General features: G+C 38.5%; 1 protein-coding gene across 3 annotated transcripts in view; it reads right to left on the reverse strand.

The window, feature by feature from the left end:
* Positions 1-27887, reverse strand: part of ASXL3 (ASXL transcriptional regulator 3) — a 159857-nt gene that overhangs the window by 68666 nt on the left and 63304 nt on the right. The window contains exons 3-6 of one of the 3 annotated variants that reach the window (XM_064481519.1): positions 25737-25845; positions 24386-24494; positions 9192-9313; positions 562-679 (exon numbers count right to left, since the gene is read on the reverse strand). In XM_064481519.1, coding sequence (XP_064337589.1) covers positions 562-679; positions 9192-9313; positions 24386-24494; positions 25737-25845 — 458 coding nt within the window. Of the gene's footprint in view, positions 1-561; positions 680-9191; positions 9314-24385; positions 24495-25736; positions 26036-27887 lie in introns of those variants that run through there. The other 2 variants (XM_031438997.2, XM_031438996.2) reach the window with 2 other exon arrangements.

Raw genomic sequence — 27887 nt, forward strand, 5'->3', positions numbered from 1 at the left:
TGTTGAAGCCGGAACCGAAAACGCAAACATCAATCTGTAATAAATAGAATGGTACACGGTTGATAAAGTGACAGAAGGTAAATTAGAAGAAAAGGTCAGGGCTGCACTGAGGTGAGAAGAATGTTGCCAGAACACAAAAACTCATAAAGGATTCCTGATTTTGCAGCAGAGGACTGGAAAGCAAATTCACACTCACGCAAGAACGGCTTTTGATGGCATTCCACATCAGCATGTGGTCCACTATTAAAGTTCAACATTCAAACAAAAGCCAAAGCAGCAACAAAAATACCCACCTAGCAGTACCGCACATTTCCTCACATCTATGGCATTAACAAAGGAACTCCTTTGATGAGAGCAAGCTGGTGCGCTTTCTCTTTTTTAGAGAGAGAAATACCCTATTATTTTTAAATCACCGAAAGAGTCAAAGGTATAAACAAAAATTAAATGAAACCTCAAGTGGAAATATTACTCAGTTTCAGAGAAAATTCATGACATCTCTCTCGGTGAGGAAGTCTCCTCCGGGGAGAAACTGGCCAAGCATACAGTATGTTAGCTCTTTACCTGACGGCGAATCCGACTGCTCGTCAGACACCTTTAATGGTGTCAAAACAACACGAGGAACAGTCTTGTTTACCATCATTGAGACTCCATTTCTTCTTTTCTGCTGCTGCCTCAAAGCCTACGAAACATGATCATAAAATATAACATACAAATAGAGTCAAAACAATTTCTCAGAATTGAATTAAATGACCCACTTGCCCATCAGGAGATAGAACCTCTTAAGACCCTTAAATTCCACAGAGTCACTAGTTTGTCAGGACTCTTCATCATCCCCTTCATGTCATTTTCCCCTCAAAAGCATAAAAATTAGGCTTTGGCAAAGGGGATCAACCCGAGACCATTTTCGGTATCATTCGGAAAACAAAGCGTCACTTCCAGGTTTGTTCTACCTGAGTAGTGTGGTGTGAGAGCCCCTGGAATTTGAAACCATGGCTCCCAAGGAAAATAAATGTAAAATAAATGTTTCAAGACCAGGATAAAAATATATGTGTCTGCACTTCTCTTGCAGGTGCGTCCTCTCCAGTGTGCTGCTCAGTCAATCAAGTTAACACCGAGTGTCATCAGTATGTACAGCAGGTAAGGACTACAGTATTGATGCACTCACTCAGCCGTGGGGAGCACTGCACAAAATCACTGAACATGGCAGGAATCATTTATTTCTGTGAAGGGAATCAGTCCTAATCTTGGAAACCTTGCAGCACTTGGCTTCTGTCTGCTTGACTTTGGGCATTAACCTTCAGAACACGAACATGACGGCATTCTGGCAAATCCAGGGGGAAAAAAAAATTGATACGAGAATAAATCTCTCCAAATGGGAGTACTTTGTGTTTCATAAATGAATCAACCATGGTGATGATAATGTAATAAAAAGACACTGAAAAGTTTTGAAATACAGCTTATCTAGCTGATCGCTTTACGCAGAAAATTACACGTAATAAAAAGGATCTTAAGCACACACAATTGAAGAGATGTTAAATTCACAGTTACAGGCATGCTCAAACTCCTCAAAAGGTTAAGAGGCTAACCACAGACAGTCTCAAATCTTTTAATTCCTGGTTACTGTGTAATTTCCACCAATTTTATAACATCTCAGTTACTTGATTAATGTTCTTTGACCAATAGCTGTCACAATCTCCTGAAATACTGCATTGAATGTGTATCCCCTTGCTGACAAAAACGATACCATTTTATTTGCAAAGGGTTTGAGCTGAATGTCCAACTTGTTGATCGTAAGATTTAGCAATCAAATAATTATAGAAGTGAAAATTTAAATATCATTTAATTGACAGAAGGCATATTGAGATGAAATTTAAAGCCAGATGGGAAAGTGAATGGCTTGGGGAGTCTATTACAAATGATACTGTTGCTAATAATAACATGAGACATCTTCCCTTCAATTCTTACATTTATTGAGCTTTTTATCAAGTACCAGGTCCGGTGGGGGGACAGGAAGTACGAAGGTGAGTAAGGTGCCGACCTCCTCACCTTTAGCTTGCTGTCTATAATATATTAATAAAACATGTGTGCTATAAAATATTTATGACATTTACTCTTCCTTTCATCAAGGTGTGTACAGAATTGCATAAAGCTCTCCAGCCTTGTGGAATAACTCCAAGCACTTTATAGACATTACCTATCAACTCAATACTAAAACAAGGAGGCAATGCAGCACCTTAAATTACAATTAAGCCTATCTCTATCGACTATGGAAGACTTTACAAAACAATTAAAACCTGTATAAACAGTGATTCGTTTTTAGGAGTCCATACATCATAGATTTCAACCTTTTCCCTTGGCAATCCAAACAGGCATATGTTCATTTTATGTCAGGCTGGGGAAGTGTATTTTGGAAAACGTTGATTAAGAAAAACAGAGATGAAATAATAAGATGCCTAGAAGCTGGAATTATAAAGTCAAAGATGACATGCCTTTTGACAGCATTTGCGGTAAATAATAATTAAAGTAACAAAAATTCTGTCCTCAATTTTTAGAGCTGAGAAAGCTCTGCTATAGAAAAATTAGTAGTTGGACAGAAATAAACCATGACTTTAATAATATAAAAATAAGAAAAACTCATTATTACTTTGAATTTTAAGGAGTCAAGCTGGGGCCAAGGTAAGGATAAAGAAATGTTAGACATTATTGAGGCCATATCAATGGTCTCAGTGATTTTTTTCCTGAATATGTATTTCCTACTCAGAAATGTGAATAATACTTCTTGATACAACATTCTTTTAAATACTGAAATGCAACACTGCGTGCCTGTACTTGACCAAACTATGTCTATCATTTACACAAATGTATTTCTAAGTATATTAAAAATACACACACTTGGGGGAGGGTATAGCTTCATGGTAGAGTGCATGCTTAGCATGTACAAGGTCCTGGGTTCAATCTCCAGTACCTCCACTAAAAAATACACAAATAAACCTAATTACCTCTGCCCCACCCCCTAAAAAACTACACATACTTTTTTTTGCTTTACCTCTGAAAAATAAGCATTATATTTTCCCCCAGGTAACACTTTTAGGGGCAAATAAGCAAAAGTTGGGAACTCTTTGGTTACTATGACGTTGGTCACAGAAGTAAAGCCATAAGCTATGAGGTAAACTCAGGAGTATCTGAGTTCAGCTCTCACAAGCGGCACCTTGGGCCATAGACATTTTAGGCTACCTTGATGATTCTGATTCACTTTCTAGAAAGCAGGATTTACTTGACTGTGGACACTGGGGATATCCTCCAAGCAGATCAGAATGTGGATGGAGGCGGAAAAAAAACCAACGTTGACTCATTTGAGATGCCTGGGATGGTTTGGGCCGGCTCCCAACAAAAGAACTCTGGCACTCATTATGCCCACGAGGCAGGTATCTCAGAGAGAGATTCCTGGTCTCTCACTGCAGACCATGCTGTTCTGCAAATAAAGACGCTAGCTGTTTATGGTTTGTTTGTTTTCGATTATGTAACTATATTCTGCAACTACGTGCACATTGGCCACACACACGTATGTTGTGTGTCTCCTTCTCACAATCCCTCGGAAAATGTACCATGCTTTCTGGATCACACTGGCTGAGGCAAGATAATGACAAGGAGGAGGCTGATGAGTGGGAACGCACAGACTCCACGAGGGGTGGTAGTGATGACTCAAGAGAAGCAAAACAACAGGATTTTCAGGTGAGTTTTTCTACTTTAAATGATGTGCCAGACAAAGCAAAGAGGATTCTGAGCCGAATTCAGCCTGAGGGCACCAATTTCTGATACCTACTAAATGGCATTCCCAATGTTCCTCACCTCCCCCAAAATAAATGCATCTGATCGCCGCCCAAGAGAGGTATTAAAATCCCCCTCTTCTAACTTGCTGACTTGGAGAGGACCAGGGGCTGCTGCAGAGTCATCTTAATGCCTGTGAGGTACAAGGATGCAGAGTCAGAGAAGGAACTGGCTGAGCAATGCGGGGTGAATTACTTGGGTAAATGTTCCTGTAAAACAGACAGCAGCACTGGTAAGGTGTTTTAAATAGGAAATCCACAGGGCTATTTTTCTGCACAGGCTTTTGGGGGTTGGTCAACGACCACCTGGCCTTCTCTCGGTAAGTCCTTTGAGGCCATGACTAGTGTGTCTCTTCACAGTAGGGTACACCTGTATCCCATGTCCTTAACTTTGAACTTTAGCTAAAATTCCAAGAGAACTAGAAAATATCTATTTTATGTTCCAAGGGAACTAGAAAATTCCTATTTTATGTTACAAATACAGTAGAAGTTAAACACAACTTAACTTGTAACGATCTAAGTTTGGGTATCCCAGTCTGGAAAATACACATCCATGCACTAGATTAAGAAATCAGGATTATGAAGACCACTTTAGATGGCCATGGAAGGTTTGTTCTGCACAAAGATAACCTGAAAGGGGAGATTCATTTGTTGTTGTGACAACTTGGGGCAGAGGTGGCTTTTTCTATTCCACACCAAAGATCTTAATTAGCTAGTGGTGGCCCTGTTGATCAATCCGGAACATGGTTTCACTCTGACACTGATATTATACAGTAAGTCTTACTATACTAGTCTAGACTCACTTTAGGAGGATGATATCAACAAGGCACCTCCAACTATTCAACCCTTAGCTCCATACTGGAATGCTAATGGAATGTCTTACTGAACAACTTTAAATCCTAATTTCACATCTAGAAAGAAGTAATACTGAAACCTAAATAAACAAGCAGATGGCAAGTGTAAATGCAGTGTACTACGAAGGATTGTACCTTCAAGCTGCCCACACATATAATATCCTCATGTGCATAGTACACAGACTACACTGGACTTGCCAAGTTTAATACTTCCATGTACCGTTCAGTATGAAAGAAATGTACTGGCTTACACTTGCAAAGTAAGTTACTTTTTAAAGGAAACCAACACAACAGAGTTAAACCAGTCTGGGAAAGTAAAGGTCATATCACACTTGCATTACAATTCTGGCTTTAAGAGAAAAGCGAGAAATCAAAAGAAGCTGAATGAGCGTGCTTTCCTCTAGAGGTGCCTCACGATATTCTCTTCTAAAAAGAGACAAAAAAAATCTTCAGATGAACATTTTATTTTTTAAACAGGAAGCTTGTCAGATAACTTTGAAAATATGGGACAGTTCTCATTTCTGACCTAATGAAAAATAAAATAAAACCTAAAACTAGAGGCTATTAGGTTAACTTGGAATTTGCATGAACAAGTTAATACCTTCTTTGTTTTGACACAGAAAGAATACTAACAATGTAACTTAAGAACACGCTGGATGCATTAAGTCCTTCACTGAAAACTCTGAAAATATCACATGCTGTGAATGCCGAAATAATTAGAAATACACACATATGTAACAGCTGGCTGTGTCAGGCACCAACAACGTGCATTGTTGTTAGTAAGCTAAATGTCAACGCCCACGTTCAGAAACTGCCATCATGCAAAATAACCTTTGGATTTTCACAGTATTGGTCAAACATATAAAGCTAACGCAAAATACCAGGAATATGCCTGCTCTGCGATATAAAGAGGGAAAAGGATCTGCAACTTTATGAATAAAATCTACCCCCCTAAATAAATAATGAAGTCAAATAAACCAACAGGAACAACACAGAAAGGTCCCCACCATGTTACCTCCCATCCTAACAGACCTTGTTCCTCTCTGATCATTCATTTAATTCTGTTGTTTAAAAACTTCCAAAATTTAATCTTTCTTCATTATCCTTCTGTGAAATCCAAAATGTAATCATTTCACACTTTAGGATCATTACAACTAAAATACCAAGGCAGAAAGAAGACAGGGAACAAGGTAATAATCAGCAATCTGCTAATCCCCAGAGGCTTCTGAATGTGCTTACTGCGAACATCCTGTTCAGAAAAATAACTACTGAAATAACAACGTATTATTCATGCAATTACACCGAACATATGATGTTAACTAATGTTTTGATGATTAGAAAGTTAAAAGGACCCAAATATTAGAAGCAATGGAGATCCACTATGTCAAGAGCCAAAGGGCATTACAGCCTCCATACTGTCCAGCCTATAATTAACTGCAATCCACAGCAGTGCAGAGTAAGACACCACTCTCTGTGGCAACGCGCATGCTTTGGTGGGGAGGTGGGGGCTTCAGAGCTGGGAAATTATGTCTGGCTTACTTTGCATGAGGAATGTTTTAAATTATTTTTCTTCACTATACTTATGCTTATAAAGCTACTGGATTTTGGTTTTGGTTTTTGTTTTTTTCCACCTACTTCTTTCTAAGAATTTACATTGGACAGTGTGTGATTGAACTACGAAAGCCTAATTGACTAAGGATACACTTCTCGTAAAATGATAAAAGCTAATATAACTGAGTGCCCACCTTAAATATGTGCTGATGCTGCACACAGCAGCCTGTGTTAGGAAGTGATGTTCTTAGTGACTATGTTGTTATTGGTTTCCTTGCACCATACAAATAGTCAAAAATGTAGATTTCCTTAGATAGCGTCAAAAATTCATCTTCTCTATTACACAGCATATGCTGAAAAGGATTGTAAGTTAAGAGGGCAGAATCTGAAACTATGACTCTGGGTTCAAATGTCATCTCCAGGACTGACTCAATGGACAATCCTGGACAAGTTTTCTAACTCCTCTTGGCAGCAGCTTCCTCATTTGAAAAATATTTCAAAGGATTACTTTAAAGGATTTGTATGAGGATTAAATGGCACAGTGCCTGTTAAATGCAGAGCGTAATTTCTAGGATTCAGAAAAGTAAATGACAGCTAATGTAATTGTTATTAGGGTCATTTAGCTACCCTACGTTAATGAGATTATGATTTGTGCCTGTATGTGTACACACAAAACATATTCACAACCACAGAACACATGTATATGGATATCTATGGATAAGTACACTTATAAAGAATTCTCCATGGTCATAGCCATTCAACTCTCAAAAAGAAAAGAAAGCTGCAGATTTGCTGAGGCTGCTACAATTTAAAATGCCGCATGTTCAGTCAATTTTTGAAATGCTGTCTGAAGAAATTCAGCAATTACAGGGAATCTGGGCAAAATTCTGCAAGAACAGCTTTTCTTCTAAATGTGTTTCCAATATGAATTTGATTATTAATCAAATATTAGCATACCTGCTATATACTTTGCCATATTGTCTGAGTAACTAATTTGTTACTTGGTTATACAACAGGAAGTTTTAAGAAATTAATAAATAGCTATTTCCAATATTAAGAAGCTTTCAGGACAGGTTTCTTAAAAAAAGGCTTAGGTCCTAAGGAAGTGAGCAACATTTTCCATGAACACATGCCTTGCAACAAAACGAAACAAAAATTCCCACTAACTCAAAGTTGTGTAATGTTTTAGTCATCATAAAAAATGTTCAAATGATATGAAACCAAAATGAAGAAAGTAAAAAATAATGAGACATGACAATACAGTGATCTGAATGTTTATCTTTGCATTCGCATATGGGGAGACTTCATAGCGCACACATTTTCTCAATCACTGCTCTTCAGAAGTATGAGTTCCATTTATGATCACATCTGTGTTTCTTAAACAAGCTTGGTTACCAGTATTCAGTGTCGTATCTTTTGTTTCATCCTGGTTGGTTAATTTGTTGCCTACATCCTATTTGCCACCTGAATCAGCCTTGTTCCAGGCTTCTCTACCATCATCCATCTTTTATTTCATCAATTAAAAAAGGATCCCAACACTAAATTCATTTCTGATCTTTGGCATCTAAAGCATTTCACAAGAGCGATGATACAAATGGCAAGTTTAGCCAAGAGTATTTGACCTACAAATGGTGAAACAGTTACTACCTTAAATATAATATTAATGAACGGAAATGCTGCATTTTCAGTAATTAATACAGAGTAAAAAAGTAACAATTCAGTACAAAAATGTTAAGTTTCTTTCCTAAGTTTCTTTGTTTGAAATAGAGGAGTAGGTGGAGACATTCTAAATTTAGGAGGCTGGATGTGAGTATTAAGTAGCTTTACAGGTTGGTGGGACTTTAAAAAACTTTTTAACTGTATTAAAAACATGGTGTCTTTTTCTTTGTTATATGTATATAACACTAGACTGACACCTCTATTCCTAGACTTGGTAAAGGTCACCAAGGGGTAAAGCAGAGGGGGTTGTCACAGAAGAATAAAGATCAAAAAATATGAGGAAAGCAGTTAAACAAGGAAAAACCATGAATTCAGGGTTAAATACGTGAGCTTTCCATTTATTGGCATTATTACTATCACAATCATGCAGTGTCCCCATCCAGTGAGAGCATCTCTTCCTTTTCTTCCCTGCACGTCCAGCACTTGCCAGCATGGAAGCAGCAGCTAACACTTACTGAGGGATTATTATGGGCCAGACATCCACTCTACCACGTGCTTTCAGTGTATCACCTTAATTCTCATACCATTTCCATGTGAAAGGCACTATTCATTTCCCACATCTTCTAGAGAAGGAGTTGTAAGATTCAGAGAAGAAAAGTGGGTTACCCAGAGTCACACAGTGAGTAGCAAGAACTGAAACCAGTGTGTGGTAGAGACCAGAAAACATCATAACCACTGCTTCCCACCGCCATCTCTGGACACGGGCACACAAGCTAGGACTGCTTACGTCATATCGGGACGACACTGCAAAGTTAACCTCCACTCAGCCCCAAACACATTAATGGATAGTCTAGAAATAAGTAAGCCATGATTACTATTTTTCTTATTTTTAACAATGCATTTCAGTAACAAGAAAGAAATTATGTTTTTTTAAACATCAACTATCAGATAAACATGAGGCCACAGAGACACTATTTTCAAAATAAGCAATGCATGTATGAGCCCAATAATGTTATAATGTTTACTATAAATCACACATGCAAAGAGTCTTAATGTAAGTTTTATTTATTTCCAACCACATTTTCCCTTTTATTCTACATCAAAGTTCTCAGCCAAGCCTCTCCTAGTTTTTAGCATAGATTAAAATCAGTGTCCTGAATATTAGGGGAATGGCTGAATCGAGGACATCTCTGTTTCTCTCTGATTGCTATGTTCTTATTTATTTTACTTTCCCTGCATAACATCTGTTATCTTAAGTAGGTAGAATTGTAGGACGAAGAAGAAATGCCAGCTACCTTACCTGTTTGAGAGCCTTTTTGGTGTGTTGCTGAAAGGAAGACACTAACTTGCTTTGCACCGCTGTGTTAGTAAGGCTTGAATCTCGAGTGGAAGATGCTTCATCAGTTACCTGCTTCGCACAAACTAGAAACAGAGAGATAACGATATTACTAATTTGAATTCCCTTTTTTATAACCACTGTAATTAACTCACTTGGAGCTTTTCTCCAATTGAAAACGGATACCTAAAATAAAGCAAAATAGCACAGCAAAAAAAAAAAAAAAAAAAAAAAAGAGTATTTAGATTTGAAAGAAGGGATCATTTAATAACGGTGTGGCCACGGTTACATTTAACCTCTCTAAGCCTCCATTCCCTTACCCACTAATTGATGGTAATTTCTATGTCACAGGGTTATTGTATGGACATTAAAAAAAAAAACCACAAGATCCGTCTAAAGAGTTAGGAGTCAGTAGTTAGCTTTCTGAAGCTGAACAGGGAGACTGGGCAACGCGCAGCACTCTGAAGAGACAATCCACGTTAATGAAATTGTTTTCAATCTACCAACCTCAGAGGTATTCTGATTTTTCTATTTAACAGCCCTCCTTCCATAGCGTCTATGGCCTACTGGAGCGTGTTTATCCTCTCCTGTGGGCCAAGGCACACGGCACGGGAAGGGAAAATGAAATCTGAGAGGCTAGGTGTCAATTTAAGACAATTACGTTCAAGAAAATCATGTCCTCTGCAGATAACCATGTAATCTGCCCATTTTTACCAGAGTCAAGCTCTCCAGCTGCCTCGTCTATGAAAGTCAAGAGCCTCCAGTAACTTTCTGCTCTATGAGACCTGGAGCTTGAATGTGTCTTCCAAACATCCCACCCGAGAGATTAGGTTCACCCCAGGAGTGGCTCTGGCTGCGATGCAGACGCAGCCCCTTTCTGTGCACGCGAGGGGAGAAGTTACTCAGATAATCGAAGTGAGGAAGCACTAAATTAGTGGCAGAACGGAGGCATATGTCAGAGGCAGGAGGAGAGAGGAAGTTAGGTGGAAGAAAACAACTTGAGAACATATTTAAAAGCTCAAAATAAGACTTCTTAAGGGCACCAGGGTTAACGCTAATCCAAGAAAATTTTCCAAGGAACAGTAACTCGGGAGGATTCTGACCTGAGTTTTTAAGGAAGGTGGAGGAGTGAAAAATTATTCTAGTCAAAAATGGAAACATATGCACGTGGCAGTGTTGAGAGCACTCAAGCTGCTTTAGATAGACTCAAGCTCATACTGCCTAGAAGTGAAAATGTGGTCCATGAAAGAATCTTTGGAGAAGAGTTAATCAAGTTTTGTTTTAATAACAGAAAGTAATCAGGAAGCCAAAATGAACAAATTTTGGAAGATAAAACAATTGTTAGATATTAATGCCAGGCACTAGGCAAATGTGGTCTCATTTTATCCTCACAGCTTCCTTGTGAGATGGAAACATACCATCTCCATCCTGGAGAAAGAAAACTAGAGCTCAGAAAGGGTGAATCACTTGCCCATGGTCACACAGCCACAGAAACAGCAGAGCTGGGGTCCAAGGTCAGGCCCATAATTTTCCACTTAAAATATCTGGCCTTAAAGCCAAGAGCTGATGCATAAAATGTAATGTCTAAAGAAGTTTTAATCTGGTTGTGTCACACTGGAGGTACTGAAACAGGAAGTTAATAAGGGCACAGAGAACAAGGCATTAAGCCCCAACGTGAAAAAACTGAGAGTGATTGGCCCAGGAAACACTAAGGCTGAAGTAGTGAAAGGATTTGCCCACGGATATAGTGAAAGAAGTCCTTGAATTAAAGATCAGGTAATTTTTTTCTATTTGAAACAGTATGATATTTTCCCCAAAACAGTCTAAATGTTCAGAAACATTTCATAACACTGTGGGGCACTAGGGTTTCTCTCCTTGACATCATCAGTAGAGTCACATGTAACACTTCACCAAAGCTTACTTATCAAGAAACGTTAGAAATAACCATCAGTTTATATTCTAAAGAGAAATTTATTTTTATACTGGTTACATGGATGCTCTTTACAATGTCCTGAAGTTGCTATGAAGTGGGGGAGCTGAGAGGAAGGTGGTGGAGAGGATACACGATCCCAACGGAACAGACCTAACTGGCTGTAACGCAAGCCCCGCCAGAAGTGAAGTGTGCATTAGCAAATATGTCTTACTTTCACATTCTTAGAGTAGCATTTCCACCTAGAAAAGTAAAAACTTAACGGTAGTTAAAAAGGATAGCCAAACATAGTGACACAGATTTTAGAGAATTTGAGGGAAATATGAGAATGCTTCTGCCTGCTGGACATCTAGACAAATTTACCAACTTTCTTAGGAAATGATTTTATTCATAAGTATGTCAAAGGTAAACTTCAAAGCAGCAGGATCAAAAAACAACAAACACTAAATCAGTGCAGATGCATTCAAAGTCTTGTGTCCCTTGTTTTCTGACTGCTACGACAAGCAGTATGCAGTCAGCTGTCACTTCCCGAGGGCAGCAGACACCTAAATCCCAACTTGCTCTCTTTCTTTCTGATCTAGGAAACCACAGGGCATTGTCATACCTCTCTCAGTACCAGCATATACATGCAGTCTGGTTCTAATCAAACTCACTACTGCACTGTGTTAATATGGTGATTCACATATATTTACATGCAGTGTTTCCAGAAGAAAGACTCTATTCAATTTAAACCTGAGCATTTCAGTTGGAGGGCAGGGCAATGAAACTGAAACAGCATCAGAGGAATACTATGAAGCTTTTTCTCGAGATGATTTATTTTCCTTTAACTCAACTCCGTTTGCTTTGTCTTACATTCCATCCTAGACCCAAGTGAAGCATCATGAGAATTCCTTTAACACACAGTCATTTTCCTCCCTGATTCCTCTTTCTGAACTTGGTTGTATTTCTCTGGGTCAAACCATTCTTCCCCAATGATTTATTTCTGATAAAACAATGATAGAATCTTAAAGAAAGTAAATGTAATAGAAAATAAAATCTATAAGTGATGTTCCTTTGCTTTAAAAAGCTTATTTTTAATGGGAAAAAAATCAAGAATAAAAATGAGTGAGACACAATGTAACGCATCCAAAGGCTCCACATAGTGTGCCTGTGTGTGTGTGTGTGTGTGTGTGTGTGTGTACTGACAATACAGACCTTAAACATGGGCACATTAGTGAACTTATTCATTCTTTTACCACATATCTGATGAGAGAGGCTGAATCTGAAAGCACTCCCTGCAGAGTTGGAGCAGGAGTTGAACACGTTCCTGCAGATTCCTACTCTGACCAAACACACAGTTCTCACTTTTACTTACCCTTGCCGCTTTCTTAACAGATGTGATAAATACATAATATAGGGCTTATTTTAAACAGTTGCCTGAATATTTATCTAAGGGGCTGAGCTTGGCCTCTGAAATACAAGCCAAAGAAAAATTCATGTTAAAGAAAGGATCAGGGGAAATCTCCTATATGTGGAATTACAACAGCAGCCAGGAAACTGAAGAATTAGGACAGCTGTTTTATCCAATAAATATCTAACACTGACATGCAGCTTAGAAACTTATATCTTCTTGGCATTCAGAACAGAATAGGAGCTTTCCTTTTTTTCTAACTGTGCACTGGCACCATCACAAAACGAATGCCAGGATTTGATACCTGGAAACCCCGTAAGACTGCCTGCCCTTTTCGTAGCTGGACAAACGGAAGACGGGAAAACATTTTTTAAAAGGTATAGAAACATTATTCCTGTCTACGTTTTGCTTGCCTGCCCAGACTAGGCAAGCCCAAAACATAGTTTAAAGCTAATCTGCTAATTTCAAATTCAAGCAGTTAATGGGATTTTCAGTATCTGTTGCTCATGTGCCTCTACTCTCATTCACACTCACATTCCCAAACTCCTCCCCCAAAATGTTCTATGTAGAAGGCTTGGGACCAAAGGGAGATGGAGGACGACTAGTACTCATGAGACAGCCCTGAAACTGGTGAACTAGAGAAACTGGTGCCTGTGTTCCAGCAAGACAGGATTTCAGTCTCTTTTCTCAGAGTCTCCGAGCTGTCCCTCTCTCTCTTCTTTTTCATTCACTATTCAACTGGAAAATGCGGTCAAACTGGAAAACATGGGTTAGAGCTCATTTTTTTAAAGTTGAGTGCAAAGGAGGAGGTACGGGTGATACCCCTCCCAGTCTAAGTACTGGACCACTGTCAGGTGTGCAAGTGGGCTTTGCTCTTTAACCCAAGACACAGGCGAGAAAGCACAGTGAACTCTTGACTCCGACTTTATTTCTAGTCTCACATCTTGGTTGCCTCCTCAACTCCCCCTGTCTCTCATCCAGCCAGTCGAGACCCCCTGGCACTTCCTGAACACACAGACTTGCTGTGTTTGCTGTACCTGCTCTGATCATCCCTCTTCCATCCCCTCTGCCTGGCAAACTCATCCTGACAGCCCAAACTCAAACAGCTTCCCCAGAGCTTTCCTGACTACCCAAGCCTCCGAGGTAGACTCACTTCTCCCTACCCATGCTTCCTGGGAACTTAGTATGAACTCATGACAATTCCTGCCATACTGGTGCCTGTGTCTGCCTTACCACCCATGGGCCTGCCAACTCAGGGGCTTACTTATGTGTAAAGACAGGCCTACAGCAGCAGATCCATAAACGTTTATTAAACTAAATCATCAAATTGGATTTCCATTGAATTTTATCTAAAATATCTATTTTTAAAGTTAACCTTCAATGATTGCTTTTAATAAGAACTCATGGAAGGGGAGGGCAGCAAAGTATAGATTTTTTATTGTGCAAAAGCATATAGAAAAGATAATTTTTTTAAATTTGAAAATAAAAGGTTTATTAAATTTTTAAAAATATCCTAAAGTCAATGAGGGAAAATATGAAAACTAAACTACAAAGCATCCTATGCAAGTCAGTGGGAAGTTGTATGACCTGCCACTAAATGTAAATTAAATTTCCTTCTGCTATCCTTACTCACTGCCTTATTTTAAGAGAAAAGTCACAGTCTGGAGGTTTTGCATAGTGAAATAAAAATAAGTATACATTAAAAGTCAAAATTAGAAATCACAATGCTTACTTGAAATGGCAGGAGCTATGTGGGGGCAGGGCCACAAAACAGCCCAAGATCTGGGCAAAAGATAGTCACTACAACAAAAGGTCTTAATCGTTATATGTACCACTAAGCCACACACCAAGTAACTGGCTATCTGAGGTAACTAGGGCTCGAAGGGCCAGTGAAGGCAGGGGACGGAGTATCCTCTGGTCAGTTTCATTCTACGTGTTCTCCCTCTGACTACTCTTTCAGTTTTCGGAACAATCAAACTAGATGCTTCCAAATCAAAACAGTTTTCTACTGAAATGCTCCTGACGTACACTATAGGCTTAATATAGTTTTTCTGAATAAAAAAATTTAAATCAAAGAGCACACAGTATATTAAGGGTAACATTGTGGCACACTGCTAGAATTTAATCACATTTTAAAAGTGGGCTGAGTCTTAGGGGAGTTTATTTGCTTATTTGTTAATCATTCATTCAATTGCAAAACTTTTATTAAGCATCTCATGCCAAGGACTATATAAAATGCTGGGGAGGGGGGACCATGTTATGACTAAGACCCAAGAACTGACTTTGAGACCATAAAGATTCTTAAGAATATTTGTTTTCAAAGAACAATGGCATAGACTATTAATTCTGCCTGAGAAAAAAACAAGTCTATGAAAACCTAGTGGTGATAATTAAAATTTGTTTTAAAAGATCAACAAGCAGGTAATTCAAAAGTATCTCCAGATTGGCAAATAATCAAAAAAACTGATGTTCGGATTGTAATATGTTTTACGTATCATGCTTATATTTGAAATTGTGCATATGAGACATTCTGGATATATACAGCAGCAAAATGTATGCCAAAAACTGTTAAAAATGACTTAATGACAACCAGACAAACCCATCTGGCCCCAGCTAAATCTTTCCAGGACTCCATTTCTTTCAGAGAAAAGACAATTCCTTAATCCTTTTTGGATCCAGACTAAGGAGACCCACCTCTCTCAAAGCATTCCTTATTCTAAGATGGTACAGGTATCTAGATTGAAACAATTTTCCTTGTTGCACTGAAAGCAGACATTCAAAAAAATATCAGAGGTAAACAGTTAAATAGAGAAATAATAGCAACAAAATAATGGAAACAGCAACTTTCCCCTAAGAAACTATCGAGGGAGATAGTATCTCAACATTTTAAGTATTGATATTAGATAATATTTGAACAATGTCCTCTATGAATAAAATATACCTACTATAACTCAAATTTTTACTATATTTTATAACCTGCTCCATTAGCCAATGAGGTCCTCTTCTTACTCAGAGGCGGTCTGCAGAAAAGAGAGTGAAATACACAGGAGGAACAGCGAGTCAGATGATAAAGGCACCTGCAGTTGTGTTATCAGTGAGAACACGCTCCACCAGATGTAATCATGAGGATACCTTGATGGTTTGGGTGGCTGAAACGATCGGCTACAAATGATGCTCATCTGATATCACAGAACTGGATATATGGCAATTTCATTACAATGTCCACAAATGGTTTGCAAACACTGGTCTACACTGGACAGGACACTGAATCTCCACAGGTAACTAGGAGGGACAGTTCACACGCTGAAGGTAAAGCTATAGGAATCCCTCCTAATAAACACTCAATTTATTACCAGAGCAATTTACTTCCACTAGTATCTCTGGATATCTATAAAAGCATCCCTTTAAACTCAGACGAGAAAGGAGAAACTCAAACCATAAATAGGACTATTTAATAGGAAAAGCACATTCTACAGGTACCAGCCTTTAACCACCTAATCCTTCCTCCCACAGATCCATTACAGACCCCTCTCTCAGAATTATGGGCAGTAAAAACACAATAAGCTGCTGGGTTGGGGGGGTGCATTAGAAGCTCTTTCTTTTCTACTGCACAACCCTAGTGTCTTCTCCGCTGCATCAGGTTCCTGAAACAACTACACAGAAATGCAACAACCCACCTAGAACATGGGAAAGAGAAAACAGCAGGCAGGAAGAATATGAGTACAAGGTCCATACAGGTCAAGGGCAAGTGCTTCACTCATGGGCATCACTACTAATTACTTCATAATTCAACATATAACAGGTAACTCCAGTGTACAACAAAGGGAGTTGGAGAAGGTATTCAGATGGTTAACTGTTTGGGAAATGGTTATACACCATCACTGTACAGAAAAAAGAAAGAATGGATCATTGGGCATCAATGAAAAAAGGTACTTCGTGTGTCTAAGACCATGGATGCTTTGTTCCTCTACACCAACCACAAACTATATCACTCAAACAGAAATTTGACTAGTCAAGATGAGTAATTGGGGGAATACCTTTAATTTTGGTTACACTTGAGAGGGAGTTTGCTTTTATTATGAGATCATACTCTCTTTCCAATCTTTATCTCTATATTATGAAATAGTTCTCTCTCAGCACAAGAAAAGAGGAGGAAAGTACACTTAAATGGGTCACTTTATCTGCACTTAAAAAGCAAACTTTTTTTTCCCCTCCTTGACTGTGGGCTGTTAAAATTGACCAAAATCCATTTATACAAGAACAAAGTTCATAGTTCAAGGGGAAATATGTAAGAAAAAGAGGTCCCTCGTGGGTAGAAGAAGTGGAAAATAATATCTATAAGTAATGTTTGAAAGAGCTGGGATAAGTCATTCGGAGAAGATGAAGGAGGTGGTATCTAGATGACGTCCAGCTGTTCTCCATCATCAGAGGGGAAAAAAGAGAAAATTGGTTTAATTAAAAGCTCAAGAGATTTCAGCATAAGGAAAGAATTCTTGAATGTAAAGGTTATCAAAAACACAGAGAGACAGATACAAAGGAGGCTGTAAAGGGCATTCACCATTAGAATAATGTCTACTTTAATTGACTGTTTAACTTATCATGGACTGTGAAAGCTGTGGGCTGGGATGAAAGACAAGAGAATGAGTAAGAGTGGGCAGAGGAAGTTTTATATCCTGCCGATGGTCATTGCTGACTGTGAAGAGTATTCTCTTTCCTCTGTATTTCCTTCCATGTGTAACTAAAACAACATCATTTTCACATACTTAAGTTTCCCTGGGCCACCAATGTGGAACAGGTGTCTCTGTGAGCTAACAAAGCTGTGAAGGAAAACGCAGATGTCGGATAGAAGACAAATTAGCTTAACCTCAGAAAATCAGGGGGCCTGATACAGCCACTGAAAGAACTCCCCTCCCTCCTGCAAGGTTCTCAGGAATGGTTGTCAGGTGGAAATTGATCGTAAACACAGAGAAGACTCATGTGTCATCCTGTGTAAAACCGCACCGGATCCGTCACAGACAAGCTACCAAACAGCCTCCAGCAAGACCAGACCGATAACGCTACGAGCAGAGACACACCAAGTAGTTTGGCGACATCTTCAAAAGTTACTCAAATGCTCCCCTCGCAGCCTCACAGTCCCCTTGTTTTCCTTTCCCTCCCTTTGTATAAAATTGCCACTGATAAACTGTCAGTGTGAATTCTCCCCGAGGGCACCGAAACCTCACTTCCTCCGGGAAGCTCCTCATCTGCGTGTAATTGATGTCTCAACAGAGATCCTATCCACACACTTGAGCCCATCTTAAAGCACTTTTCACTTCTGAAAAAAGACCCCTTAAACTGTGGCCTCTGAGCCAATGCAAACAAAGAGTGAGCTGAATAATGTTTCATTAAGTTCACACGACTCTGCCAAGAATCATACAATCAGAAACCCACTTATAAAACTGGCCATGAGGAATAATGAAAAAGGACCACATAAAATTCTTCGAACATTGGAACCATTATTTACCCTGGGATCTGAGGACTAAAGCATAGGATATATGTTCTCTATAATCTTTTTCCCTAAATAGAGACTTGTAGAATGCTAATTCTCCAGCTAGAGTGCTGCTTCCTCCCTGAAAGCCATTAGGGTTAATAACAAGCAGAACCCTTTTTTGATCTCTATGGATGAAAATTGTACATTCTCCAGTTTCCTCATTTCAAAAGATGAAGTAGGATGGGTGCTTTTGATTTTAAACATGAAATACATCAGAGCCACAAAAATAGAAGCCCATTTTTTTCTCTTGTTAATAACAGTCTATAAACAGAAGATGAAGATGATCTACTGATGGTATCATTTCCTATAAAATACAAATGGGTCGAACAGTTAGCAACAAACTGTAAGTCCTCTTAGCATGTGCGAGCAAACTCATGATACACCAATGTATTACGTTCAGAAAACAACTCAGACACAAACATAACCATAAATCTCTGACTAAAATAGCCCATAAAATTCTAAATATTTTCTTTGGGTGACACAGATCTATACTTATATTAGCATAAACAGTCACGGGTTGTCAACGAAGACATATCAAGTGTTCACCTAAATCACTCTTTAATCTTAGAGCTAAGTTTGTAAAATCTTAAGAGTTTACTTTCTCGAGTCTCTATGTATAATTCTTATTAACTTGAAAAACTGTTTAGAAGTCAAAGAACATAATGCATAACTATAGCTTTGTGTCTTATAAATTCTATAACCGATAATTATCACTTTTCCCTCATCCTAAAATTTTTCAACAGAACTTGGCGAAGCATCTCTCATTAAAAAAAAAATATATCTGTTTTGCTGGGCAACTGATTACAAGAAGAGGACGAAAGCGTTGCTGTCACTATCTTAACTCCACCTAAAGGCTCAAATGTTACTGACTGGAATCATGCTGCAAGATTTCTTTCTGGTTACCAGTTTTCGTAAAGTGCTTTCTTTTCAAAGACTTTTCCAGGTTCCCCCTTAAGTGATACAGCAAGTGTTGGTTAATTTTTGTTACTCTGAAATAACTCTATGGTAGCAGAGGCTTATTCTTTGGTTTGCCACAAAAATAGCTTACCGATTGATAGTTATTATTCACCTCAATACTTTCCACTCTTTCATCCCAAAGAAGGAATGGGAAAAGAAGAAGGGAACAAAGATTTAAAAACCAGATGGTGGGACCCTCCCCATTCCTCCTCCTCTCCCCCTGCCCTTTCGCCCATGTCCCCACAACCCCACCCGTCCCTACCTTCTCTCTATAGTTATATTTTCAAAGTATATTTGTACAGCTGTAAGAAGTGTGGAAATTATATCCATTCTAACTTCTGGTTCAAATACGTATTAGAAATAGAGTCAGCAAGGAAATCACCTAAACCAGTTCAGTTTCATGGAATTTATTATCGATTTGTAAGAAATCATGTGGTAGCCCATTCCTTCATTTGGATAAGCCAGCGGTTCCTCTTTGCCAAATGCTCGAGGTTATAATGAGAACAGGGTTAGACGAATGTTGGAAAACCAAACTGCATCAATGACTCCTGGTGAAAGTGTTCCCTACGGTCCCAGGCAGAGTCACAGAGTGGTTAGAGCCTGGCTTTTGGTGTTACTCACATTTACCTGGGCTTGCCTCTCGGATGAAATGTTTAACATCTAAGTCTGTTTCCTCACTGATTAAAAAAATTAAAAATAGAAAAATTAAATAAGATAAAATAACAGGGCCCAGGAAGACTATCTCAGAAATGTTGTGAGGATTAAACGATATACATGTAAACAGCTTACAAAGGCTGGGCATTGTAAACACTCAATGTATTTTCAGTATCTAGGTTTGAAAATGTTTCCTAAGGCTAGGTTAATGGGCTATACACAGAAGTAGATGGTATTTACGTGGATAGGAAATATACTTGTCCTACCAGAAGCAATTGTGGTTTGCAATAAGACGTAAAAGTGGGCAAGTCAAGGAATACTCAAGGAAATAAGCTATTTACTATTCTTTCAGTGATTCCTCAAAGCAATTTCCCTAATACAACTTCAAAGCAGAGGCCAGGAAATCTAGTTCTGGTCACATTAGCTGGAGACGTGTGGGTATGTGTTACTCAGCGAAGCACTTACTCACATGTCAAATTAGGGGAGTTTGCTTATCCCTGCTTTGGTTTAATTATTGGCTAAGTGCTCTCGCCCCGTCCCCGACCCCTTTCCAGCCACTGCAATCCTCCCACTCTTTCCTCTGAAATTCTGGATTAGTCATTAGCAGAAAATCTCCTACAACCTCTATCTCTTCTCTGAACACTCCTTTCTCATCTTGATCTACAAAACCTGGCTCTCTCCTGTGGACACTGTTCCCCTGGAACACTCTCTGGGAGCAGCCTGTTTCTTTTCCACACATCTTGTACCACTGGGCCTGGAAATGGGACAGGTGACCTCTCTTCTCCCTCCCTGTTGCCCCCAGCACTGCATCTTAGGTCAACCGACCATAGTACCAGCTCTGCCTCCTCACCGCAATGACCTACCAGTTTCCGGGTTACTCCTTCTCATTTTTGGAAGATTTTGGCTCCTAAATGTCACACACCTTTTCAATGCTAGTTCTATCACAGCTGTCTGTTTCAACAGCCACACAGGTGACTCTCTTAATATTTCATGGCAGGGCCACCACCAGCCTTTACAACATCTTTGTGCAAATAAGAAAAGGCAACTTTTTCTCCAGGTGGATCCTGCTCCATCTCAGGACACTAAGCTGGACAAAGGAAGGGCTGCTGACTTTCAGCCACTGATGGCTACCTCAGCCGGGCCACTGTGCAGACAGCCTTTAACCTAGCCTCCTTCCTGCCTCTCATCTCAGATGTGCATCCCATAATATCACCCTAAACTCAATTTCACGCATTCCATTCTCACATCACCTATCCTAACTCATTTTCTCTAGGACACCAGATCAAACAGTCTTCCCCTCTGAGGAGACCTCCACATGTCTTCCTTCAATTGTGTCTTCCCTCACCTCCACAACCAGCTTTATTCCATGGAGACAGATCTTAACACTCCAGTCCAGGCACCTTCAACTCCTGTGGCCCTCTCTGGCTCCATCATTCACACCCGGCAAAGTCCCAATTCTGGTCAAATCCAACTGTGTACCAACTCCACACTCCTACTGTGGTCATGAACAGGACTGGAGAAAAATGAAGAAACCACACTGGCTGATCTCAGAGTTACAACTAACACCTTAGGAGTGTCCTTAATGCTGTCAGACCCTAAACAAACATTTTCTATCTTCTACTTCCCCATCTTCACCCTTGGCTGATGAACTTCTTTCCTGTTTCACTGAGAAAGATGGAGCAGTGAGAAATGAACTTCCACAGCCCCTCCCACACGTACTCACCTACCTTCATTTCTATCCAAGTACCTTGATTTTCCCTACTACTTCCTTACAGCATCTCCATCCTCCTAAACAGGGCCAATCTCTTCATCTGTTTCATAGATCTCACTCCCTCTCATCTAATCAAGCACACGGCAACAGGACACCCTCCTCCTCATCAAATTCTCCTCCTCAACTAGACTTTTCCCATCAGTATATGATTATTCTAATATTTATCTCTTATATTAAAAAAAGCTTTCCTTTATTCCACTTTCTCTTCTAGTCATTTTCTTATTTCATTCCTTCCCTTTACCCCCAAAATCCTTAAAAGACTTGTCTACACTTGGGATCTCTCAATTTCTGACCTCCTATTCTTTTGAACACACTCCATTCATGTGTATGGTCTCAACTATTTGACAAAAACAGTCATTGTCAAGTTAATCCATAAACTTGCAATGCTAAATCCAATGGTTTTTTCCTTAGTCTTCACTATAATTTGTCTCACCAAAAGCATTTGACATATTTGAGTCACTTCCTCCCCAGGAACACTTTCATTACTTGGATCCCAGCGCAGAGAACATGTTCCCCTGTCCACTTATCCTCAGTCTCATTTGCTGGTTCCATAATTTCACCTACCTCTTAAAACTGTAAGTACCCCTGAGCTCAGTCTTTGGGCTTTTCTATTTGCTATCAGTTCCTTGGTGATCTCATCCAGTTTCTTTTCTTTAAATATCATCTATAAAACTGACCACTCCAGCAAAGCCTTTCCCATGAATTTAATAAGATCCATAAGTCCAATTATTGAACACATTCACTTGGATGTTGAAAATGAATCTCATGTTTAATATATCCAAAACTGAGCTCCTCGTCAACAATCTCCATCCTTTTGCAGATTTTCTGTTTAAGTTAAAGAAAATACTATTCTTTTATTTGCTGACAATCAAACTTTGGGGATATCTCCAACTCTCCTCTTCATTTTATAACTACACTAATTTCAGCAGCTCCTGTTGGGTCTACCTTCGTATATACACCCAGAATCCAATCACCTTTCGTCACATCCACTGCTACCTCTGTTCTCCAAACCACCATCACCTCTTACCTAGAATATACCAATATCTTTCTAACTGGTCTCCCTGCTTTTGTCCTTGTTCCCTTATATAGTTTTTTGTACTTAGTGATCCGGCTAAACCTTCAGTGAGATCACTGTCTTTCTAGCTCAAAACCCTGCAATGGTTTAACATCTCACTCAAAACAAAAGCCTGTATCAAGGCACTACACAAGCTGGCCCCATAATTTCTCTGACATCATATCTTACCATCTTCTCCCTTCCTCACTCTGGCCTCCAACCACACTGGCCTCAAGATGTTTCTGGAACTTCCCAGGCACTCTCCTGCCTCAAGGCCTTTGGAATTGCTACTACTTCTACAAAGAACTCTCTTCCATCAAATACCTGCCCCCTCGGGTCTTTTCTCAAACATACCCCTCTCTCTCACTCTTATCTCCTTACTTAATTTATTTTGCCCCATATCACTTGTCAACATGGAATAAGCCGTAAAGTTTACATATTTATTTTGCTTTTTGTCTGTCTCTCTACCAAAATAAAATCCATTAGAGGTCTCTTTTTGCTCTTGTTTTTCACTGCTGTAACTACAGTGTTGAGAACAGTACTTGTTGGCACGTAGTAGAAACTCAATATACACGCTGATGTACATTAATGGGGGGTGATAGAACACACAAGAGCTCATGCAAGCAGGCAGCACAAAAAGAGGAGAAGAGGGTGCCCCATTCACCAGCCCCTCCAGGAAGCCAGAAATTGCCATGCGTCTCTGCTTTGTTCTCTAACCACAAGAACCTGCCAAAGTTCACAGCATCACCACAACAATGGTGAGGGGTTGAGCTGAGTTTTCAAAAGGTATAGGAATAAGGACATCAAATTAAATGAAAGTTGGTTGAAAAAAAAAGTCTACAAAGCCAACTTCAGCTATTTTACTGAGACAAGAATCTGTGTTTCCTACATTAATTCACCACCTCTGCTGCAGGTCAGAAAGCACTGGAGCAGAATCAGTCTCTTGGGGACTATCAGAAAGCACACCAGTTTAGAGGGCAGGAGTGGCCAGTCAGAATACAAAGGGACTCCTATGACCATTAATAAAATGAATGGCTTTGGGCTATTACTGAAATACGATATTTCTGCAAGGATCCTTTAAGGTCTGTTTGTTTAAAGATAATTTACTGATTTCTATGAGTCCACCGACAGAGACTTTAATGACACAGCCTTCCTTCCAAATCATGATCTGGGTCCACTTGTGGGACCAGTGAGTAAGGTTAAAAAAAAAAAAAAAAGTACAACTTTTGTGGAACAAAGATTTGCCAAAATGGCAGTACAGAAATTATATACACCAACAGAAATCACAATGCAAATGTCTTGGGAAAGATAAAAATGAACCCACATGGACAGAATTCAGAGGTGGAAAATATCCCCTTAGAATTCTAGAAGGGTTGCTCACTTTTCAAAATCATTTCAGAAGAATATAACTTATCTGGCCATTGTTTCATTGTGAGGCATTTAACATTAAGATTAATTTATTAAGGACAAACTCAGGAACAAAAGCTATTATAAAACTACTTGTGATCACAAAAAGAATCAGCACAATTGGAAATAAAACATTGGCATTCTCAGGCCTCACATAAGCATAAAACCATTATATACCCTGGTAACCCTCTCACCTTGAGGAGAAATATACTAATAACACTCAAGAATAATCTCCAAATCCAAACTGTTAAAAAAACAAAATAAGACAAAAAAGCAAAGAACTGTCCACTTTTCTCAGGTGCTAATCTTTTGAACCAAAATTGTTTGAGGATAAATCTAAGTAGGTGGTAAAAACTTAGAAGAAAATTTTATCTATAATGGTAGGGCGTTCAGTTAGCAAGTTATTGGAAACCTATTTAAAATTTAAGAGAACAGGATTTATATCTTGAAATCTGTCACACTTACCTCCATTTCCTTCCACATTGGCATTGGCCTCCGCCATTTCTGTGCCATCCAATTCAGACTCGCAGCCTAAATCCAATGTTCCATCCGCTGGGCATGACGACTCCTCTTTCTACATTATTTTTAAAATAATGATTTATGGATATGTATTAGCACCTGAAAACATCCCAGATAATTCCAGGGTCCTGAGGAATTGTCACAGTCACTTGTGATTTGGAATTTCAGTACTGATTTATTTTTAATGTAAAATCACTTCTTTGGGGGTTAAAAAATACCTGGGAAAAGCACATTGCCACAGCTGATTTTTTGGACAACCTTTAGGATCCATACTGAAACAAAGTTCCTTTTCGGCATAGGCTGTTTCTGTTTTTGTCAGTTCTACCTTCCTCCTTTTAGAAAACGCCTTAACAACTCAGAACTTCAATAATGAATTAGACACTCAAGTAGCTACAAAAATCATCTGAAATAATGCAAGTCCTTTGATTAACCTGGGTTATTTTCTGAAACACACATAGTAACGAGAGCTGGATGCTTAGTGGCTGAGAACGTACCCCTGCTTCTTTGCCACATATAAATTTCAGCATTAAAAAAGAAACTTCTCAAAGGAAATTAATAAACTTTAAAAGTAATCTGTCATTTATTAAAGAAGTGACATCCTTTCAATTTGTAAGAAATAAAACTCTGATCTTGCTAGTTCCAAGTTAGGCAACCATTTGCAGATCATCAGTTTCTGCCCTCTGGAATTCCACTTCTTAGATGGGATTTCCATTCTAGATGGGGATGGGAATTACACTAAAATACCCAGTTATCTGAAGCTTTTTATCTTATGTCTCTTTTCTTCTCATATAACAAGTATGCATTACTAGCAAAACTTCCTTGAGATCACTGGTTGTTTCAAAATGAAATTATTGGTTTAAATCAGCAAATTTTCAAGAGGAATGGGTACATTTCTTATTTTTATAAAAAACAGAAAGGCGTACAGGTGTGAAGTCTGTATCTCAACCGATGGTCATTAAGTTAAACTGTTTCTGGCAACTGTGATCATCTCAAACTCTTGGCTGGTGAACCATGGCACTCCTCCATGTAAATTTTTAAGAATCAAGAATTTTAAGGAAGCCACAACTATTTTCCATTACCATATGTTAGAGTGAAACCACAGATATGCTTTCCTTAAAGAAAAATGTCATTGTTTATACTTAATATGAAATCATTTTTAAGACATCTGAAAACATTTAAAAGGCAAAGGGGTCATTCTACCCTTCACCCAAATCTAATTTTGTTTACCTTCACATGTCTGAAAAAATGCATGGTACACAGTAATAACAGTCATAATACACAGAACAATCCAACTTACTTTGAGAGCATAGAGGCCTGACTTTCCAGGGATTTTGAAGAATGTTCCATCCCCTATTCGAGTGTTAGTGTGAAGCATTGCATTCAGACAGGCTAATGGAGAAGTTCCACTAGAAAATAAAAGTGTGCAAAAAATGAAGCAGTCTGAGTCGCAGTTTCTGTGGCAAAACTGTTCTCAGTCTCTTAAGGAAAAAAAAAAAAAGACCCTCTCACATGCCTTTTTAAAATATCCTCCCAACCCTGAAAACATCTACATTACAATAACAGGCCAGGCCAGTTTTGCCAAAGTTAATCAGATGCATCTGTCTTATAGGCTTCAGGCAAAAAGTCTCCTGAATAGAAATTATGCTTTTATTCATAAAGCGACCAACACTGTATTTCAAAGAAACCAAAGCCCAAACGTTTATGCGGTGTTATTTTACAAATAATAGCATGAAGCCTCAGTTTTTAAATATTACAGACAACTTGATGGTTGCACTTGAATGATCAAATAAACCAAGTTCAAGGACAGCTCCATCCCATAGGTTGAAAAGCAACAAAAGAATAATAAGAAACCAGGGAAGAACTGATTTGAAATTACAAGTATTTAGGTTACTCATGGGATTGCATTTCTCACAAGGCCAAATAAAAATCTCTATCTGTATTTATATCTCTGATATAGCTTCTCTAATGACACCCTTTTCTCGATTCTTTATTTGTCAAATAAAGAAATACGTGTTTGGGAATTCTGCCCAGCTAATAATTATGTTCTGTAGTAAAGATGCAAGTGACTGAATTATGAAAACAGATTTAAGAAATCAAACACCATTAACTATTGATTAAAATATCAAAGCTCATGTGTAGAAACATTATTAAATGTAGTCACATACTTAAAAGGATGTTTACGAAATGCATAATATGTATATATTTCCTGGGGTAGGCTTTAGAATTTCTTGCGTGTTTTGTTTGTAAACTGATATTTTTGCACACTTGAATCTAGAGGCAGAATTATTACTTTCATTTACTTGTATTTCCATATACAATTCACTTCCTAATACGCTAAATGATCAACATTTGGTTGAACCAATACTGATTAGATGCCCTTCTCCACCCCATTCGCCTCTTAGAGGTTTTGTGTATTCAATCCAAAATATCCCGGGACATGAGAACCTTTAGGATATTAAGGTTTTGAAGTTTGAATTTCTGTGATAGAAACATACTTTTATGTCACTGAATTAAAAGTCTTCTAAAAACCAAGTTTATCAGATCTCTTACTTAATATGAAAACTCACCAGGAAAATGAAAAAGCCATATTTGCTGAATTGCCACAACACACATTAACAGCAAGTCAGCATATATACACATCATGGTCATAAAGGTTTATAAGCATTATAAGAAGAAGAACACTCTTTATTATTTTAGGAAACAGCTTCTCTGTGCCAACACATCAATATGGCTCCATTTGGTCTGACAGGAAGCAACAGCCCTAATATAAATTTGGTTATAGAACAATGCAGTTAAAGTACATTAAAGTCCACATGGTAACAATGCTGGGTGTTTATGTAATATCTTTCCTCACGAAGCTTCTACAGGCTTCCAGACCTCATTTCATTATTCTCCCTCACAAAAGATGTTCTGCTCATATGTAAAGTGGGCCAGGCATACCTTACAAAGTAAAATATATTCATCTCCCAGAAATGTCTGTCCATGAATAAATTCCAGATAAATAATGCTACAATGTTATACTCAACACTGCAAAGTATATATTTTTATCATTATTCTTTTCAGAAAAAAAGCACAGACAATTTGAAGCTGAGAATTACTCTACCAGATTTGTGGAGTTTTAATTTGGTGAAACTGTCAGAAACACAGATTTTTCTTTAGGGACTTGGCAAGAAAATGTTAACACTACAAGTAAAGTAGAATCCTATACATAAAAATAAAACAATGGAGACGGTTTAAAAATATAACTTAATAAAACTGTCCACCTAACATCAAACCTCACACACATTCTTCCTGTTCTTTATTCCTAAGGTCCTGACACACACAATTCCAAGAATTCAGATTTAGAATACTAAAGTTTAATACAGATTTAAAGCTAAAGAATACTGAACAAATATAATTTAATATCACTATAATCTACATTTCTTTTCTAAGGTACACTAAGCCAAAG

This window comes from Camelus dromedarius, chromosome 32 (assembly GCF_036321535.1).
Source record: "Camelus dromedarius isolate mCamDro1 chromosome 32, mCamDro1.pat, whole genome shotgun sequence".
NCBI classification, from domain to species: Eukaryota; Metazoa; Chordata; class Mammalia; order Artiodactyla; family Camelidae; genus Camelus; species Camelus dromedarius.